Source organism: Coffea arabica, chromosome 3e (genome assembly GCF_036785885.1).
Source record: "Coffea arabica cultivar ET-39 chromosome 3e, Coffea Arabica ET-39 HiFi, whole genome shotgun sequence".
In the NCBI taxonomy this organism is placed as follows: domain Eukaryota; kingdom Viridiplantae; phylum Streptophyta; class Magnoliopsida; order Gentianales; family Rubiaceae; genus Coffea; species Coffea arabica.
In genome coordinates this window covers 17,949,110-17,970,321 of record NC_092315.1, presented here as the reverse complement: position 1 = coordinate 17,970,321, position 21,212 = coordinate 17,949,110, and the positions used below count along the sequence as shown (strand labels likewise).

Below are 21,212 nucleotides of genomic sequence, written 5' to 3'. Positions count from 1 at the left end.
GGTGGAGACCTGACATCCAATGTAGGTCATGCAATCAAAAGGGACACGTAGAAAATGTATGTAAAAAAAACAGAAGAGGCCAACATGCTCAGGTAGTTGACCACCAAGAAGATGAGTAATTATTTGTGGCCACTTGCTTTGCAAGAAAGACCTCCAATGAAACTTGGCTAATTGATAGTGGCTATACTCATCATATGGCATATGATGAGTCCATATTTAGGGAACTGGATAAATCACATATTTTCAAAGTTAAAATTGGAAATGGAGATTATATTGAGGTGAAAGGCAAAGGTAATGTGGTTATTGATTAGGGTTCAGGTACTAAAATAATTTTTGATGTTTCATATGAACCTGAAATTAATCAAAACCTGTTGAGTGTTGGACAGTTGCTTGAGAAAAATTATTTTGTTGTCTTCAAAAATAGGAGCTGCTATTGCCATTTATGATCAAAATGGAGGTCAACTTTTTTCAGTAAAAATGAATGAATTTTTTTTCTCTAATTTGGTTGAAAACAAGTTCAAATGCATACCCAAGTTTAGTGGATCAACCTGAATTATGGCATAAATGATTGGGCCATTATCACTATTTTGCACTTAACTATATGCATAAGAATAGTCTTGTGTAGAACTTGCCTTTTGTTGAAGAAAAAGGTGGAGTTTGTGAAGTTTGTCAGTTGGAAAAGCAAAGCAGATTGCCATTTTCTCACAACAAATCTTGGACAGCTTCAGAAAGGCTTCAACTTGTTCACACAGATATGTGTGGTCTAATGAAAACTTCTTCATTAAATGGCAGCAGGTATTTCATAGTTTTCATTGATGACTTTAGCAAATATTGTTGGGTCTATTTCATGAAACAAAAATGAGAGTTTGCTGCTATTTTTTGGAAGTTTAAAAATTGGATTGAAAATCAAAGTGGTAATGTGACGACCCCACCTCCCCCTAGGACGTACCTCAGGGTTTAGTGCACCGCCTGCCCAACTCTCGTCAGGACTCAGTCACTCACTTCAAATAAAATAGTTCACAACCTCAAGTGTAAATGGAATAACAGTTTCCAAGTTTGGAACGTACAAATACATTCATTTCTATCTCAAGCATCCATACAATCCCAAATATATCAAAAGATTTAATTTCTCAATACATTCAACCCTAATTGAGCGATTAGTGTGAGTACAATCGTAAAAATTCAAAAACAGTCTATACCAGTCTCATGCCCTCGCTCGTACCCCCTGTAAGGAAAATAAATTTAACGAAATAGGGTGAGCTAAAGCTCAGTGAGGTTGCAAATAGCAAGTTGACCATTATTTAAAAGTGCAAGTAGCAAAGTAGCGAGCATAACAAGTCAAGAAAATGACCGAGTGTAAAAGTTCATAAAAAAATAACACGACAAATAATAATCATTTCAAAGTATAAGGATACGGATGGCTCTCAGGAGCCAAATTTCCATTGCTTCACCAGAACTTGATCAAGTAGTAGTTGACACTGTCAACTTTCGAGTAAAGTAACTAGTCCCGTAGTGCTCTGCTTGACACCAATCCATCCACCCTTCAACCCCTTTACCGGGTCCAAACGTTCAAATAAACACGTGTGGTAATACTCGAGCATACCGATTAGTTGAGGAGGTATCACTCCACTCGACAAAACAAGAGACCCAATGGTTCGTTATCTAATCGATCAAGCCCTTGCCGACTTGACTTGATTAACTAGCCAGTGGGGTTTGGGTTCCCAGTGTAAGCAGCATAGTCAATGACCAATCAATTTAGTCAAGAAAAAGTGCGGAGATGGGAATGAGAGACACCTCCCACTCGAATTGAGTGTGGTACATACGGCCGCTCCGCACTTATAAATCAAGCACAAGTACAAATATAAATGCAAATACAGGTCACATGCAAATCAAGCTACTTGTACACGCATGAATGAGATATCAAGTGTTTAGTTGAATTAGGTCAAGTGCAATAAACTACACATTTGCCCGACCAAACTAAACAAATCTTATCCGATCACGTAAAGGATTTAAATCAAGTATCAAGTTCAATCATGTATTTGGAAGCACTTACCAAAGCTTTAGTGCTTGTCAAAATCACGTTTAGGTGTAACTCCTTGGTTGGAGTCCAAATCTGTGATAAAATATCATTTACGAGTTTAAAATCAACTAGGGTTTGAAACTTAAGAGTTTCGCTTTAAGAAGATCAAGTAAATGAAACTCATTTCGATAAGATTTATGTTACATATCAAACTCTAGAAAATTCATGCTCGCTCTTTTGGTGTTGCTAAAGAAGCAATTAAAACTTTGGAATTCGCATTTGAGTCCAAAAGACGAGGAAAACATATTCCGACTGGTCACTACTTTTATTTTTCTAAGGGTACGAGTTTCAGTCAAATTTCAGCTTTACAAAAGAAGACTCGAATACCCTAGACAATTCAAGTTCAATTCGTCTTCAAATCTTTGCTCAAGTCGCGAGTACACACGCCTAACCCTCGAGTGAAAATTTGGGCGGCATGCCCTTTGTATTTAGCTATTTTTCAGCAATTTATGGCTTCATTATTTCCTCAATTCAGTCCAAAGTCACACATAAGTGTTAACACAATAACCCTTCAACTAGGTTCAATGTCATCCAATTACAAGGCAAGTTTAACAATGCGACCGGAAACCAGTTTTAAAGACAAATGGCTAAACAGCAGGTTTGACGTCTCTTGGCGTTTCGGTCACAACTGAATCTACGCTTATCGGATTGAGGTAGATTTTATAGAGTTTCGAAGCTAAGATAGAGAGATACATTTCTTATGCAGACATAAACACCCAATTCATGCATTTTCAAGGTCAAAATGTGAAATCTCAGAGAAAACAGAAAGCTGTCCGTTAAATAGGCATTTGGATAGTCAGGGGTATTTTAGTCATTTCACATATTAAAATTCTCCGATTGAGCTGAAATTTTACAGAAAGCTAGTTAACTCTATTCCCTACAACTTTCATGTTTTGAGAAAGATCTGATTTGGCCTCTATCATACACGAATATGCAGGTTAGAAATAGGGCAGATTCATCATCAAATCTGGAAATTCACTTCTACTCTTACAATTTATATGCTAACTCAATACTATCAAGTCCTATATCATCAAAACCATCAATTACTAGCTCAATACCATCAATTACTAGGTAGAGAACCATAACCAAGGCTGGAAATATAAACCCTAGCTAACCTTTCCATTATAACATTCAAAACTAACTAATTAACCATCATAAGCCAAGATTAAGGACTTCTATCCAAATTTTAGCAAGATTAACAAGAGAAAAGCAAGTTCAAGCATGATACCTTCCCAAAGCTCCTTGTAGGTGTGAAACAAATCATTTTCTTCCCAAACTTTCAGCACCCCAAGTCTTCCAAGCACTAAAAGGAAAGGTTAATTGGTTTGGATTGGTTGATTTCTCTCAAACCAAGATGGATTCAAGGTTCTCTCTTGTTTTTTTCTCTCCTCAAGCTCAGCCAGAAATTGCAGAAATGAAGCAGAGATAAAGTTAATTTGGTGATAAGAAGATAGGAAATTGGTTGGTCAAACAACCCTTGGATGGTTGCCAAATGTCGCCTCAAGATTAAAGCTCAATTTTTTTTTTAATTTTTCCCCTCTTTCCTTGGTCAACATTTTTGGCCACTTAAGGGTTAATTTAAGGGTTAATTAGCTCAATTAAATACAAGGAGATTAAAGTAATAAGGTGGTGGTCAAGTGGTGTATTCATTTGGTAACAACCGGTACACGTCGGTTCAAACAGTTTTTCCTTAACTTACACGTACTAGTGTTTTAACTTATGATTCACTCATTTATTATTATCACTTCTAATCACACCTTTTACCTCATCTAAAACCCACTCTTAACTCCCGAATTTAATACACACACCTCACCAAGTGATCACACTACCAAAATGCACAAAAAACATACCAAAAACCCTAGTATGCACAAAAATGCCTAACTTATGCCATTCCTTTACAAAAATCATAACTTGGGTTATAAATGTCAAACATTCATACAACTTGGCCTGTTAAAACTAGACTTAAAACACTAATAATCTTTAGGAGACACCTCAAAGAAATTCAGCGCATAAGTTGGTTCAAATTGAGCCATAAGCTACTACAACATTCCTATGTTTACTTGTGCAGGGCAGAATTTTCAGTCAAATTTGCCAATTTTCTGAAATTTATAAAGATTGAATCAAACTATGAATTTTACATCGTAGGAAGCTCTATGAGTCTAGTTTCAAACGCAACAAATAGAACTCAATTCTGACTTTCCTATACGAAGTTATAACCAATTTCCTAAAGCTGCGCAGAGCCTCCTATGAAAATTTCTAAATTTTCTAACAACTTGAGATTATGAACCATTTCTTAACAAAATTCAGTCCCTTGGTTCAAATTTAACCATTAAAGAAACCAAAAATCAAAGGTAAGTGAGTTCACATAAGTGTTATAAAGACAACTAAAATTTCGGGATCTCACAGATAAGACGATTAAAGTGATTCAGTCTGATAATGGAACAGAATATACTTCTAATCAGTTCAACAAATTTTGTGAAGATGCAGGAATTGAACATCAGTTAACAATCACTTATACTCAACAACAAAATGGAATAAGTGAAAGAAAGAATAGGACAATTATAGATACGGATAGGTGTTTGTTGTTTGAGAAAAAATTGCTAAAGAAGTTTTGGACAGAAGCTGTCAACACTGCAGTATATCTTTTAAACAAGTTGTCTACAAAATTATTGAATGGCAGAACCTCATTTAAGCTTGGTTTGGATGTAGACATTCAGTACAAAATTTGAAAGTGTTCGGCTCCATTTGTTACACACATATTCCTGATGTAAAGAGAGACAAACTTGACGAAAAGGCAGAAGCTGGGATTCTAATTGGCTGTTGCAGCAGTACCAAAGGATATAAAGTTTATCAACCTTTGACTACAAAAGTGATAGTCATTAGAGACATCCATTTTGATGAATACGCAACATAGGATTGAAAAAATTCCAAAGTTGAACATTTTAAGAGATCAGAATCTAAAGAATCTTAGAAAGAGAAAATTGATGAGTCAATAGATCATATTCAAGTTAGAGGTACCAAACTACTCTCTGACATTTATAACAAATGTAATGTTGCAGTTCTTGAACCTGCAGATTATGTAGAAGCTGCCAAAGACTTGAAGTGGATCGAGGCAATGAAGGAGAAGTTGAGAATGATTGAAAAGAACCCGACTTTGATGTATGACAGCCCCACCTCACCCTAAGGCGAACCAAAGGGTTCGGCGGACCGCCTGCCCAACTCTCGCTGGGACTCGATGCTCTAGAACTAGAAAATAGAGTTCATGCCAAAAGAAAGCTCTATTTACTCTATTACATCTTCAAAAGTTGCATAAACCAATACATCAAGTCATATATACCACCCGTACCCGAAAGTAAACCCTAGAAAAGTTGATAACTATAACCACCACGACAAATATATACAACCTACTAGTTAACTTATAACAAGTACAATTCAACTATTCTATCGCCAAAAGTCTAACCACCTTCCCGAGCGATCCCCACGTCAGCCCCCTGCTAAGGAAAACAAATGGAATGGGGTAAGCTATATGCTTAGTGAATAACCAGGGGTAAAATGTAAACTCACATAATTAAACAAGTAGATTAGGATATTTCACATCAATAACAGAAAAGTAACATCACAATGGTAGGATACGAGTGGCTCCAAAACCAGTTCAATTTCCCGAGTTTGAACGCTTGTTGACACTCCGTCAACCAAAGTACTCATTTGTCGAGTTTGATCACTGGTTGACCCTTGAGATCTTGAGCCACACAACTCGCTTCTCTTAAAGGATCCCCCATAGAGAGACCATGAGCCTCAACTCAAGTCATGAGCAGTAAATGCTCTAAAATATTTTTCAAGCAATAAATGCTCTAAAATCGTAGTTCAAGCAATAAATGCTCCCAAATTGCGTCACAAGCAATAAATGCTCCGCAAATGTTTCACAAGCAATAAATGCTCCATAACAAATCACAAAATCATATTTCATAGGTATCAAGAGCAACTAATGGGGTTTAGATCGAATACGATAAAGTACACCTTCGCCTAAGTGCCCATTTTTCATAGTAAACTCATATTAGTATTGAGATATACAAAAACCCTGATTACTCACTTGATAAAGCTTGGCTCGAAAAATGATACAAGTTACTGAGCTTGACCGTCACCGTCAAAAGCCTCATAGTCTGTATAGACAGATTATATACACACATAAGTGAAACGGCTATATAATAGCAGTTTATAACTTAAACGATTGAGAACGGTCAAAAATAATCAAAAAACGGTACGGGTTACACGATTTTGATCATAATTGGAGCTGTGGTTATCGGATCAAAATGTACTAGATAGTGTCTCGAAACTTAGACAAAAAGTTACAATTTCCATGAAAATACCTCAACCCATTTTTCAGTGTATCCAAGTTAAATTTGCAAAATACAGAACTAGAAGTCCAAAGGCTAGTGTATCTTTCTCGTGAAAATTTGGCGGCATGCCCCTTGTTTTTACCCATTTTCCAGTCATTTATGGCTTCAATATTTTCCTCAAACAAACCCAAAGTTACACACAAAATAATCTCATTTCAATAGCCGTTCAATAGGCTCAAAGTAATATAAGTACAAAATCAAGCTAACGACATATGCGGAAATGAGGTTTAGCCAAAGACAGATTTGACGTGATTTTGCGTAACGGACACAACCAAAGCTACGCTTATCAGATTGGGGCGCAATTTATACCGTTTCTAAGCTAAGACAAAGGGCTACAATTTTGATGAAGATCACTTAGTCCAAATTCCAAGTGTAACCCAGTCAAATTCCCAATTCACAAAACCAAATTCCAACTAATAGACCAGTTAACCGTACTACCTTCAAATGGCCATATCTCAAGCTACCAGAGTCTGTTTAAGACGTTCTTGGAGGTGTTGAAAAACTAAGACAACGTACTAAAACTTTCATGTTTTGACTAAAAGTTAGTTCAGTACGTATCTAGGTGAACAAACGCAACCAACTTAGTGTATTGGCAAAATTGTTCGCTGATTTTACTCCTAGGGCAGTCAGGATTTTCATCTTTTCATAGGCTATGTTCCTTCAATTGAGATGAAATTTTGTAGACAACCATAAAATATTATTCTATACAACTTTTATGTTTTGTGTTAAGCCTAATTCGACCTCTAAAATGATGAAATAGAATCGGGCAGAACTGAAGCTAAATTTTCCAGAAATCTGGACTTTTGCTATATTCAAGCTATAATTCACATTTTCACCTTAAAACTACCACTACTATCTCCTTTACATGATTATATACCACATATATACATCATACAACACCTAACCCACAAGAAACCCTAACTCAAAAGTCATCCATCCAATCATCAAAATCACTTGAAACAAGCATCACAAGCACAATACTAACATTAATACCCAACATAATCATGATTAATGGAGAAAGAATGGTTGATCAGCCATTATACCTCAAGACACAAGCTTGCAAGAATGATCCTCCACCACTCCTTGAAATTCTTGGTTCCTTAAGCTTCCCAAGCTTCCAACTAGTGATTAATCGGTTTAATTTTTCTTGGTTGGATTCAAGGTAGAAGATTGAAAACTCTCCTCACTCTCTTCCCTCACCTTGCTCTCGGCCAAACCAGAAAAAAAATGAGGGAAAATGAAGCAAGATGAGAGATAAGAAGACAAGACAAATGGTTGGTCAAGACACCATAGGTGGTTGACACTTGTCACCACCAAAGCCATCCAAATTTCTCTTTCTTTTCCTTGCATTTTGGCCACAATTTTCAGCCATATGGATGAGGATGAGGGGGGGATATTTTGCAAAAATATCAAGGGTATGTGGTGGTAAGGAAATGGTGGTCAAGTGGTGAGTTTAATCGGTAGTGATCGATACCCATCGGTTTAAGCCGATTTTTCTTAAATCGCGTATATTAGGGTTTTTACCTTCTAATCGCTATCTTGTTATTATCACTTCTAATCATATAATATGTCCTCATCCAAAAGTCACTCTTACCTACCAAATTTGATCCTCACTCCGTACCGAAAAGTCACACTACGAAAAAACGTGAAAATCCTAATTCGCTCTAACTTGAAAACGGACAACGAAAACCCTTACTTCTATATTCATTTACACTTATTGTGGGGTGATTGGGTAGTAAGACCATAATAAATGAATAATTTCCAAATAAAAGGGCATTTTTAAGAAAAACGTGAGGGGTTTTACAATTCCATAAATTGAATTTAGGGTTTCGGTTAAAATATGAGAAATTTGAGAAAACGGTCAGTCACAAGTGAAACTAGGGTTTTGATTAGACTTTTAGGGTTTCTAGTCTTTTAAATCAAACCCAAAGAAATAACTTTAGTTTCTTCTTTAAAACAAAATAATATTTTAAAATAAAAATAAACTAAAGAAACCGTAATATTCTCTTTGGGACTAAACAAAAAAAATGATTATAAAAATTGGGATATCACAATCTCCCCTCGTTCAAAAAATTTCGTCCTCGAAATTGCAATCAACGAGTTAAGTTTTGGAATACTCGAACAAAAAATATGGTACAAGATCGAAGTGTTGAAGAGTTATAAAATGCACGAAATAATCAAAAGATCAAAATGTGTACATATATATACAAGTCACGCCAAAAATATACATAATATAATGCACTATATATACTAAGGGACATTTGAAGTTAGACAAAGTCAAGTGCAATAAGTACTATAGGTGTAGGCATTATCATACCACAAGTAAATGACATGTAGGGACAATGCAAGGGCAAAACGAAAGAAAACACGACTTGTCGTCCCACACTCAGTGAAAATCACCCCCGTCCGGTTTCCTACTCCACTTCCCAAGGTGCCCGTTGGTCTCTTGTACTCACTCTAGCCAGACAAAACCTGTTTATGTTCCTAAAATGCAAGTCTCAAGTACTTAGCAGTGCCTCAACTCTGGAGTACTCAGGCACGAGAATCTGAAATAAGATAATTCACATCTCGAGCTGGCCAGTCCCAAGAATAAATTATCTATAATCGAAATTCCTGCCTAATGTACCTATCTATGGTTCTCAAATGCCGCAAGAAAATATAAGGCCTATAACATTCACAATTCACAGCTTATGCTTGAACAAGCACTTAGTCATTTATACTTATTCACCACTTAATCCAGGCTCACTCCGCGCAGAGACCACGTGAAGCAGGCTCTGCTACCACCTGTGACAGCCCCACCTCACCCTAAGGCGAACCAAAGGGTTCGGCGGACCGCCTGCCCAACTCTCGCCGGGACTTGATGCTCTAGAATTAGAAAATAGAGTTCATGCCAAAAGAAAGCTCTATTTACTCTATTACATCTTCAAAAGTTGCATAAACCAGTACATCAAGTAATATATACCACCCGTACCCGAAAGTAAATCCTAGAAAAGTTGATAACTATAACCACCACGACAAATATATACAACCTACTAGTCAACTTATAACAAGTATAATTCAACTATTCTATCGCCAAAAGTCTAACCACCTTCCCGAGCGATCCCCACGTCAGCTCCCTGCTAAGGAAAACAAATGGAATGGGGTAAGTTATATGCTTAATGAATAACCAGGGGTAAAATGTAAACTCACATAATTAAACAAGTAGATTAGGATATTTCACATCAATAACAAAAAAGTAACATCACAATGGTAGGATACGGGTGGCTCCAAAGTCAATTCAATTCCCCGAGTTTGAACGCCTGTTGACACTCCGTCAACCAAAGTACTCATTTGTCGAGCTTGATCACTAGTTGACCCTTGAGATCCTGAGCCACACAAATCGCTTCTCTTAAAGGATCCCCCATAGAGAGACCATGAGCCTCAGCTCAAGTCACGAGCAGTAAATGCTCTAAAATATTTTTCAAGCAATAAATGCTCTAAAATTGTAGTTCAAGCAATAAATGCTCTAGTTCAAGCAATAAATGATTCCAAATTGCGTCACAAGCAATAAATGCTCCATAACAAATCACAAAATCATATTTCACAGGTATCAAGAGCAACTAATGGGGTTTAGATCGAGTGCGATAAAGTACACCCTCGCCTAAGTGCCCATTTTTCATAGTAAACTTATATTAGTATTGAGATACACAAAAACCCTGATTACTCACTTGATAAAGCTTGGCATGAAAAATGATACAAGTTACTGAGCTTGACCGTCATCGTCAAAAGCCTCACAGTCTGTATAGATAGATTATATACACACATAAGTGAAACGGCTATATAATAGCAGTTTATAACTTAAACGATTGAAAACGGTCGAAAATGGTCAAAAATAATCAAAAAAGGGTACAAAACGGGTTACACAATTTTGATCATAATTGGAGCTGTGGTTATCGGATCAAAATGTACTAGATAGTGCCTCGAAGCTTAGACAAAAGGTTACAATTTCCATGAAGATACCTCAACCCATTTTTCAGTGTATCCAAATTAAATTTGCAAAATACAGAACTAGAATTCCAAAGGCTAGTTTATCTTTCTCGTGAAAATTTGGCGGCATGCCCCTTGTTTTTACCCATTTTCCAGCCATTTATGGCGCCATGATGGTTCTATCAACAAGCACAATGCAAGATTGATCATCAAGGGATATGCTCAACAATTCGGAGTGGACTTCTCGAATACATTAGCACCAGTAGCAAGACTTGACACCATTCGGTTGATCTTAGCATTGCAGCTCAAAAAGAATGGAGAGTTTATGAACTTGATGTCAAGTCAGATCTTTGTGGAGCAGCCTCAAGGATTTGTAGTGAAAGGTCAAGAAGACAAGGTGTACCTACTTTATAAGGCACTATATGGCCTAAAACAAGCACCAAGAGCCTAGTACAGTAGGATTGATAATCATCTTTTGAAGATTGGATTTAAGAAGAGTTTGAGTGAATCAACGTTTTATGTAAAAATTATTAATGATAATATAATTGTTGTTTCATTATATGTTGATGATTTTCTTGTCACAGGAAGTAAGCCAATCTTGGTACATCAGTTTAAGGAGTAGATGAAGCAAGTCTTTGAAATGACTGACTTGGGAGAGATGTCCTATTTTCTTGTTATGGAGGTTATTCAATCTCAACAAGAAATCTTCATAAATCAACACAAATATGCAAGAGATACGCTGAAAAAATTCAATATAGAAAGTTGCAAATCAATTAGCACTCCATTGATGGAGAATGAGAAGCTCAGTAAAGATGATGGAGCTGCCGAACTTGATGAAGGCCTATACAGAAGTCTTATAGGTTGCTTGATATATCTTACAGCAACAAAGCCTGATATTATGTATGTTGTGAGTTTATTGTCCAGATTTATGAATTGTATAAGTGAGTTGCACTTCAAAGCTGCAAAAAGAGTACTTAGGTATGTCCAAGGCACTGCTGACTTTGGAGTTTGTTTCAAAAAATAAAAAAAAATAATTTACACAGCTATTCAGATAGTGACTGGGCTGGTTCGTATGATGATATGAGGAGCACTTCTGGATACCTATTTAACTTGGGTTCTGGATGTTTTTCATGGAATTCAAAGAAGCAATATGTGTAGCTCAATCTACCGCCAAGGCAAAATATATTGCTGCTACTACCGTTGTTAATGAAGCCTTATGGCTTAGGAAATTGTTAGCTGATCTAAATCATGTTCAACAAGAAGCTACCCAAATTTTTGTTGATAATGAAGCTGTTATAGCTATTTTCAACAATCCAGTGTTTCATGGGAAGACTAAGCACTTCACAATTCAATATTATTTTCTTCGAGAAGTTCAAAAGAATGAAGAAATAGTTCAGTTCATTGCAAGACTGATGATCAGATTGCAGATATTTTTATGAAGGCCTTGTCCAAAACAAGGTTTGATTGCCTAAGAAGACAGTTGGGGATCTGCAGTAAAAGTGCTATGAAGAATTGTTGAGATATGCTAACTTTTTCTATAAATTTTATCAAATTAAGTTTGATAGCAAAATAATTTAGTTGGTAGAAGAAAAAGTCTTATTGTTAGGATATTTGTTAACCAAAAATCATATTGGTTTGTTAACAAATATTTTAGCTAAAATTTGCTAAGTAGAAGATCATGTTATCAAGTAGTTTTTGTTGAGATTTTTAGAGAATTTTTAGCTAAAATTGCTTTAGTTTGTTTCTTTATAAACACCATAAATAGGATGTTGACGAATGAAGAAATTAATCTCTTTTAACAGCCCTCAATATAGTCTTGATATCTTTGTTTATGCATCAAAAAACCAACATCAAAGAATTAATTTGATTTATTTGTTGAGAGCTATTTACAGTATCCTAGATATTTCTCTTTATAGGCTACAAATATCTAAAATAAAAACAAAACAAAAACACATGAAAATGCCTAAAACACATAAAACTTCGTGTTTGGCTGCCACGAGGATCTGCCGATGGATTTAAGCTGCCTAGGCATGGATCTACCTTGTGAAATCGTGTCGCTACTACTGTCTGCCTTGAATTGAGCTCTATAATTCATGGATAGATTAAAGGCCCGGATTGCCTCCAGAATGCATGCAAATTAGACCTTTCTTCTACTGTTTCTTCGAGTGATCCCTTATCGACACACAATTATTATTGCTAATTAAACTAAACAAAAATGCTAACAAAACTATGAAATCTACAACAATTTAGAATTCTAAATGATTCTCGAGTAGTTTTATTAGATACAGACAAGGATTCATGAACTCGGGGTTCCTAGTTTATATCAAAAAGGACTAATTCAATTTCTTATATTTAGGGTCTTATAAATTATCACATGGTCCTTTTTATTTATGGTAAATCAATTTTAGTCTCTTAACTTTAACAAATGTGGCTGATATGTTCCTTTAATTGAAGATTAGGAGTAGATCTGCGAGATAGGTGAATAATCTTGGAGTCATTCAAGTTGGCAAAAAATATAAAGATTTGTAAACAATTAAAAAAAGCTCTTAAACTCATTTGAATTCTTCACCATGAGGATGATATTTTTTTGTACCATGAGATCACCTCAAATAAAGTTCAAGACATGAACTAAAGCATTTTGCTTCTCATTAGTTAAACAATCATAAAAAAATACCAATTGAGTTTGGAAGAATCTTCAAATTTGCAATAACACTATAAAATTTACAAAAAATTATATTTCAAGCTTTATGGAAATTTCTAATGGTATAGTAAGTATTTCAAGGAAAATTGCTTGGCTTTTAGGTTTGATATTCATTTTGAGGTACGCCAAGGTATAAAGAAAATCAACGTTATTCATCTACAGTTTATATTTACTATAGGAGCTTTACAAATCATGTCAGATTCATTCAAAATTTTAGTATTTTGAGACAAATAGCACATAAATTGATAATAGCTTTTGATTTTCAAAATTTTTTTAATAGTAACTAGTATTTTTCTTGTGCCTTAACATGGTTTAGTTTTTAATTTATTATGAATTTGTGCAAGCATGAATAATTTAAATAAAAAACTAACAACAATTCTATATGTTCATTCATATGAATTTTAAAAAATTTATGTATTCCAAATGTTAAGTATCATACTAATTTTTAAAATTGTGTTCATTAAATATACTTTTACTACAATATAATTGTGTTCATTAAATATTGTAATGCATATAAAAAATATCAATAGATATTCTTTGTTTTATAGATATTCTTTTAGATACTTAAAATTTTTATAATGACCATAATCTTACCTATACTTAATTAAGTACAAAAGATCTAGCAATTTATTTTCTACATCAACAAATGTTAATTCAATTTTTAGCAATATTGATAAACTTATCAATGTAACATTTCAATATTTTTCAAGACTCTAAAAATTATTATGTGAGAATCATAATAAATCAATCAAATTTAAAATTTCATATAAGCTCAATATTCTGAAACTTATGTCAAGTTGCTTATGACTCCTTGACATTACATTGGTAAATAATATGTGCAGAAATAAACACATTTGACGTGCAACACATGTTTTGCCAATCTAGTTGAGTGAATTGGAGATAACATATTGAGCAAACCAAATTTGAAGGAACTAGGTATCTTGACTTATTTCTTAAAATGGAACAATAACATTCCCTCAATGGTTACCTACCAAGATTTTGCCCACATGGTGCACCCATAGATAACAAACTCGAAACAATGTGCATAGTTGGCCTAGATTCTAGATTCACATGTGAACATGCCATTGCTAGTTTGATGGTTGATATCAGAATCTTTTCATTCTTGTGTGGGATGCGAAAGTCTCTGGTCCAACAAGTCTTTCAGTTCTATATCTCTAGGTGTTGAAGATAATTGATGGGAAACTAATTCACCAGGGTGCTTCCCTTTGATTATTTCCAATGTTAGGACACTAAAGCTATAAACATCACATTTTTCAGTGACGCTCAATGTATAAGCAAGCTCTGCACGAAATATCATATCATCAGTGAAATTTTGACACGTAATACCTACAAAAGAGAGAAATTATAACCCTATTAATTACCTGGTGCAACATATCCTAATGTGCCAACAAGAGTAGTCCAATTAGATGAATTTGTTAGAAATATTCACTTGTTTTTAGTTAACCATGTTTGTTTATTTTGTTCAACCTAGTTAGTGGAGTTAGTGAAATTAGTGGAGTTAGTGGGGTTAGTAGAATAGCTAGTGGAGTAGTTAGTAGAGTTAGTGGAGTTAGTGGGATAGTTAGTGGAGTTATTTTGAACTCTATAAATAGAGAAGTTTCATGTTATGAGTTGCATATTAGATTTACAAAGAAATAAAGTCTATCCCTTTGCTTCTCTTATTATTTTTTCATTAATTGTATTAGTGGCATCAAAGCTAGGTTTGTGAGTGAAAACAAAAGTAAGTTGTAAAAATTGTGTTGTAAATCACGATGGCCACTGACAACTTTGTGCAGTTAGCAATTCCTTATTTTGATGGTCACTATGATCATTGGAGCATGCTAATGAAGTACTTGTTGAGATCTAAAGAGTATTGACAGGTTGTCGAATCTGGAGTAGCATAGCGAAAAGCCAAAGTAGTATTGTCAGAGGCGCAGAAAATGGAGTTGGAAGTATTGAGACTGAAGGATCTTGAAGCCAAGAATTACTTTTTTCAAGCTATTGGTTGAGTCATCTTGAAGACAATTCTTAGCAAAGATACCTCCAAACAGATTTGGAGCACCATGAAAAAGAAGTATCAAGGAATTGAAAAGGCAAAGTGTGTGCAGTTTCAAGCTCTTTGGACCGAATTTGAGACTTTACGCCTGAAGTCAAGTGGGTTAGTCATAGATTATTTCGTAAGAACAATCGCAATCGCTAATAAGATGAGGATCCATGGACAGAATTTTGAGGACGTCACCATTGTCGAAAAAATCCTTCGAACAATAATAGCAAAATTTAATTTTATTGTATGCTCTATAGAGGAATTGAAATATATTGATGCACTTTCAATTGATGAGTTGTAGAGTTCTTTGCTAGTTCATGAGAAAAATATTAACCAACAAGAAAAAGAGGAGCAAGCATTGAAGACTTCAATAGAAAGTCACTCAACATGGAAGGAGGCAAAGGCAGAGGTAGAGGTAGAGAAAGCAATGATCGTGGCAATTAACAACAACAATACCAACACTAAGAAAATCAATTTCAAGGAAGAAGAAGAGGATGAGAAGGCCATCAATCAACAATTCAAAGGCCAAAATCAATAGATAAATCTAATGTTGATTGCTACAAATGTCATAAGTATAGTCATTATCAGTTAGAATGTCAAACTAATTTGAATAGATAAAATAGAGAAAGAACTAACTTTGCAGAAAAAAAAGAAGATGTGTCTCTTTTGATGGTGTGTCACGAGTGAAGATACTTAACAAGACATGTAATATTTAAACACCGGGTGCAGCAATCACATGTGTGGAGATAAGAAGACATTCTCTGAATTGGATGAGTCATTCCGTAATACTGTCAAATTTGATGATAACTCCACAATTTTCGTTATGGGAAAAAGAAGGGTAACTATCCAAACTAAAGGAATTCTTCTACTCACATTATCACTGATATTCCTTTTGTTCTAGATTTAAAGACAAACTTGCTTAATGTGAGTCAGTTGCTAAAAAAGGGGTAGGAAATTTCTATCAAAAATGGAGTATGTCAAGTTCAAGATGCAAAGTTGGACTTAATTGCTCAAGTTAAGATAATGGCAAATCGTATGTTCCCACTCTATTTGTAGAACTCGACTCATTCGTGCTTCTCAACAAAATCGAATGATATGGCATGGTTATGGCATTTTTGTTATGGACACCTAAACTTTAGTGGATTAAAAACTTTGTAACAAAAAAATATGGTGGCTGGTTTACCTCAGATTACAATTCCTTCAAAAGTTTGTGAAGAGTGTGTCATTGGCACACAACATCGGGATAGCTTTTCAAAAGAAAAATCATGGAGACTAAATAACGTATTGGATTTGGTTCATTCTGATTTATGCGGACCCATAAATCTGCCATCTAATGGTGGAAAATGTTATATTATGACGTTTATTGATGATTATAGTTAAAAAACTTGGGTCTATTTTTTGCAGAAAAAGTTGAAACATTTTCAGCTTTCAAAATTTCATGACTCTTATAAAAAAGGAAGCAGACAAGTCCAAAAAGATTCTTCTCAATAATCGTGGTTGAAAATATAACTCACAAAAATTTATAAATTTTTGTGAGGAGCATGAAATTCAGAAGTAGCTTACAGCAGCTTATACGCTACAACATAATGGTGTTTCAGAGAGGAAGAATCGTACAATCTTGAACATGATGAGGACCATTTTGACAAGAAGTGGTGTTCCAAAAAAATTTTAGCCTAAAACTATCAACTAAAACATTCATATATTGAACAGAAGTCCCATATTTGTTGTTAAAAATATTACACCTGAGAAAGCATGGAACTGATGAAAACCAATAGATCACTTCAAAACTTTTGGATGCACTACCTATGCTCCTGTTCCAGACCAAAAGAGGACAAAACTAGATAATAAGGGAGAGAAATGCATTTTTTTTTAGTGTTAGTGATCAATCAAAGGCCTACAAGCTTTATAATCCCATCACTAAAAAATTTGTCATCAGTCGAGATATATTTTTTTATGAGAAAAATTTTTGTCCATGGAATAACAATATTATTAAACAACAAATACCTGTTGATTTTGATGAAATTGATGAAGAGAACAAGTAGTCGACTGAACGAATTTCACTAGATGGTGCAAATAATGTTTCAAGTTTTCAAACAATAGCAGAAGATGAAGGATGGCCTCAATGTATTAGAAAAGGCCTGCATGGATGATCGATTATGAGGTAATTGGAATTGATTAATTTGAACATCCACTTGCACATTTTGCACTATTTTTCGATTGTGATCCTACAGTTTTTGAAGAGACTATCAAAGGTTCAAAGTGGCAGAAGGCAATGCATGAAGAAATTGTAGCTATTGAACGAAACAATACATGGGAGTTAACTGATCTTCCAGAAGGACCAAAATCAGCTAGTGTCAAGTAAGTGTATAAGACGAAATTGAAAGAGAATGGAGAAGTTGGCAAGTACAAGGTACATTTAGTAGCTAAAGGTTATAAGCAAGAATTTAGGGTGGATTATGGAGAAATATTTGCTCCAGTCACAAGGCATGACACGATCAAGATAGTGATTGCACTGACAGCATAACAATTATGGCCTATCTTTCAGTTGAATGTGAAATCAGCATCTTTACATGGTGATCTATAGGAACAGGTATTTATTGATCAACCCCCTAATTATTTGAAGTTTGGAAGTGAACATAAGATATGCAAACTCAAAAAGGCATTAAAAGACATTGTACATGTTAAAACAAGTCCTACGTGTTTGGTATAGTCGTATAGATGTTTATTTTTCTAAGAAGGGGATTAAAAAATGTCCATAAGCATACATTTTTTATAAAGATTAGAGATGGAGGTAGATTGCTTATTGTTTGCTTATATGTTGATGATATTATTTTTATTAGAAATGATAGTGCTATGTCTGAGAAATTTAAAAACTCTATGATGGCTGAATTTGATATGTCTAATCTTGGAAAGATGCATTACTTTTGGGCATTGAAGTGGCGCAATCTGCTGCTGGAATTTTTTTTCTATTGAAGAAAACACGTGCAAGAAATTATGAATAGGTTTCAAATAAAGAATTGTAATTCTGTTAGTACACCAGTTGAAGTGGGTTTAAAACTCATCAAAGAACTTGAAGGAAAGAGAGTTGATAACACTCTTTACAAGCAAACAAGGGAGATACATCTTCTAGTTGCCAAGAAGGTTCTTCGATACTTGCAGGGAACCATTGAATATGAGTTGTTCTACAAGAATAGTGAAAAATTAGATTTATTTAATTTTAGTGACAATAACTATGTAGGCGATCTTGGTGATAGAAAGAGTACGTCTGGATATATATTCATGATGGGTTTAGCAGCTATTTCGTGGTATTCAAAGAAGCAACCAATTGTTACTTTATCAACAACTAAAGCAGAGTTCATAACCGCAACAGTCTGTGCCTGTCAAACAATTTGGCTAAGGAATATTCTTGAAGAGTTGCATTTTTAGCAAGAAAGAGCTATTACAATTTACTGTGACAATAGTTCTGCCATCAAACTCTCTAAAAATCCAGTTCTACATGGAAGAATCAAGCATATAGATGTGAGATTTCAATTTCTAAGGAAAATCATAAGGGATGGAATAATTGATTTTCTCCACTGCAAAAGTGAAGATCAGATTGCTGACATAATGACAAAGCCATTGAAATTAACCACGTTTTAGAAACTAAGGAAGCTGCTTGGAGTCTGTCAGTTCATAAGTCCTATTAAACTGAATGTTTGGAAAACTTTCAGTTTAAGGGAGGGATTGTTAGAAATATTCACTCGTTTTTAGTTAACCATGTTTGTTTGTTTTGTTCTACCTAATTAGTAGAGTTAGTGGAATAGCTAGTGGAGTTAGTAGAATAGTTAGTGAAGCTAATGAAGTTAGTGGAATTAGTGGGATAATTAGTGGAATTGTTTTGAACTCTATAAATAGAGCAGTTTCATGTTATGAGTTGTGTATCAGCTTTACAAAGAAATAAAGTTTAGTCCTTTACTTCTCTTATTATTTTTCAGTAATTGTATCAGAATCCTTCCTGATAAATTTAGCAATGCCAAAGACTGAAACACGAGCCTCATATTCTAAATCAAGCAACACATTGTTGCTTGAAATGTCCCCATGAACTATTGAAGGTGAGCAATCATGATGCATGAAAGATAGGGCATGAGCCAGGCCTTTGATGATGTTCACCCTCTTTTCCGAGTCTAGTTCCTTAGCTTCTTCTTCCATGCTGAAAATTTTGGCCAAGCTACCATGCTCATGGTACTCATACACCAAAAGGAATGTGTGGATTTTGAGTAGAAACCGACAATGTTTCTGTGCTTGATGTTTGCCAAGGCTCTTATCTCATTTAAGAAACTGTTGAAGTACACCTTCTTCGGTAGCAGATGAAGTCTCTTTACAGCTACCAATTTACTAGGTGGGACCATTGCCTTGTAAAGACTTCCATAACCTCCTTCCCCAATGTAGAATATTTTGCTGAAATCTTCATTTGCTTTTAATAGTTCTCTGTACATTGCTTTGCCATCAAACGTTGATATGGAAAACAAATCAGCATGCACTACATTCTCTGTGGTTTTTCTTTTCCTTTGTTGACATATTTTATGGGCTCCAAAGAATGCACAAAGAAGTATGAATGATCCTAGAAGAGGGAGCACAATTATGAGAACAAGATTCAATCCCTTAACATTTATATGATTTCTACTCAATTGAGGACTTTCACATAATTGTAAACCAGTAATATTACTGCATAAACCTTTGTTTCCCCTTAATTCTTTTATGGCGATATTTTCAAAGGCTTTGCCATAAGGAATTAGATCCTCAAAGTTATTGAAAGATATGTTAATATGCAAAGAACCAGGTAGTTCTGCCAAAACCGTTGGAAGGAAACCAGAGAGGTAATTACGGGAAAGATCCAATATCTCAAGACTCTGTAAACTTCTGAACATGGATGGTATTTCACCTGTGATGTAATTATGACTCTGATCCAAGATAGAAAGTCGAGTGTCACCAACCCAAGCTGTTCCCAATGGCTTCTTGGCAGAAGTATTGGGATTCAGCTTGAGGGGACAGAAATGAGGACGTGAATTAAGGTGGAGAGGAAGAAATGTAAAGAAGGTGAAGGAAGATGGTAGAGAAATTCGCAAAGGAAAGAACTATACCTTTCCCTCAGGAAATCTGTTACAAATCAATCAAAAGTCTACTTCTCCTCGGTGTAGAGTCCACTGCTTAATACCAGTGCCTAAAGGTTGCATGCAGTGCATGCATGTTGCACGTAACCGAACGCTACATGGATCGATTCCCAAAGATTCCTTCTAACAACCTTGCTACGCAACAATTATGAAAAATGACACCGTACCACTAATTCTGCTAAATAAGTAAAAACGACATAGTTTACAACTAATTCTGTTAAATGAATAGAACGACACAATTACTGCTACACCTTATTCCAGCTTGTTCCATGACATCTCCTCGCCCTTAATTGCAACCTTGTCCTCAAGGTTCAAAGTCTGGAAATGCAGTGCGTATGAATTCAGCATCTTCCCAGGTAGCATTAGATAGAGAAGAATTGAACCATTGGACCAACCATTGCACTGCTACACTATTCTTCCTCTTAACCATTCGCCTATCTAAAATTGCCACTGGTTGGACCTTCAACTGCCCTTTCTCATCCGAATATGGTAATGCTACACTAGGAACCATTTTTTCTCCTACCTTCTTCTTTAACAGTGACACATGGAAAACATGATGAATTTTCGAGTCTTCTAGCAATTTCAGCTTATAAGCGATAGCTCCAATCCTTTCAATCACCTGATATGGTCCATAGTATTTTGTAGCAAGTTTCATGTTCTTCCTAAGAGCCATAGAGATCTGTCTATAAGGCTGTAACTTGAAGAACACCCAATCTCCTACAGCAAATGTCCTTTATGATCTCTTGTTGTCTGCATACTGCTTCATTCTCGCCTGAGCTTGCTCTAAATTATCCTTAAGCAATCTCTCCACTCCTTGTCTATTCTCTACACAGTCTTCTACTGCTGCTATGTTGGTTTGCAAGTAAGGTCCCAT

The 21,212-nt window shown here is 35.2% G+C and overlaps 2 protein-coding genes across 2 annotated transcripts; both read right to left on the bottom strand.

Moving 5' to 3' along the window:
- Positions 1 to 19,151: 19,151 nt before the first annotated feature.
- Positions 19,152 to 20,095, bottom strand: LOC140038426 (MDIS1-interacting receptor like kinase 2-like). Its single transcript, XM_072083781.1, has 2 exons — positions 19,518 to 20,095; positions 19,152 to 19,377 (listed from the first exon to the last, which is right to left on the bottom strand). The coding sequence occupies exons 1-2, from the start codon at positions 20,093 to 20,095 to the stop codon at positions 19,152 to 19,154; spliced, it is 804 nt and encodes a 267-aa protein (XP_071939882.1).
- Positions 20,096 to 20,642: 547 nt separating this feature from the next.
- LOC140038425 (uncharacterized) lies at positions 20,643 to 21,212 on the bottom strand. The gene is made up of 2 exons (XM_072083780.1): positions 21,097 to 21,212; positions 20,643 to 21,000 (listed from the first exon to the last, which is right to left on the bottom strand). Exons 1-2 carry the CDS (start codon positions 21,210 to 21,212, stop codon positions 20,643 to 20,645), a joined length of 474 nt encoding a protein of 157 aa, XP_071939881.1.

Excerpts from the sequence above, each read along its gene's own strand:
- LOC140038426 (XM_072083781.1), bottom strand. The coding sequence starts at position 20,095 with ATGTTCAGAAGTTTACAGAGTCTTGAGATATTGGATCTTTCCCGTAAT. Across the intron at positions 19,378-19,517 it reads CATCTGCTACCGAAGAAGGT|CATGGAAGAAGAAGCTAAGG; the intron begins GTACTTCAACAG and ends CAAAATTTTCAG.
- LOC140038425 (XM_072083780.1), bottom strand. The coding sequence starts at position 21,212 with ATGGGACCTTACTTGCAAACCAACATAGCAGCAGTAGAAGACTGTGTA. Across the intron at positions 21,001-21,096 it reads GCTCAGGCGAGAATGAAGCA|GAAGAACATGAAACTTGCTA; the intron begins GTATGCAGACAA and ends TATGGCTCTTAG.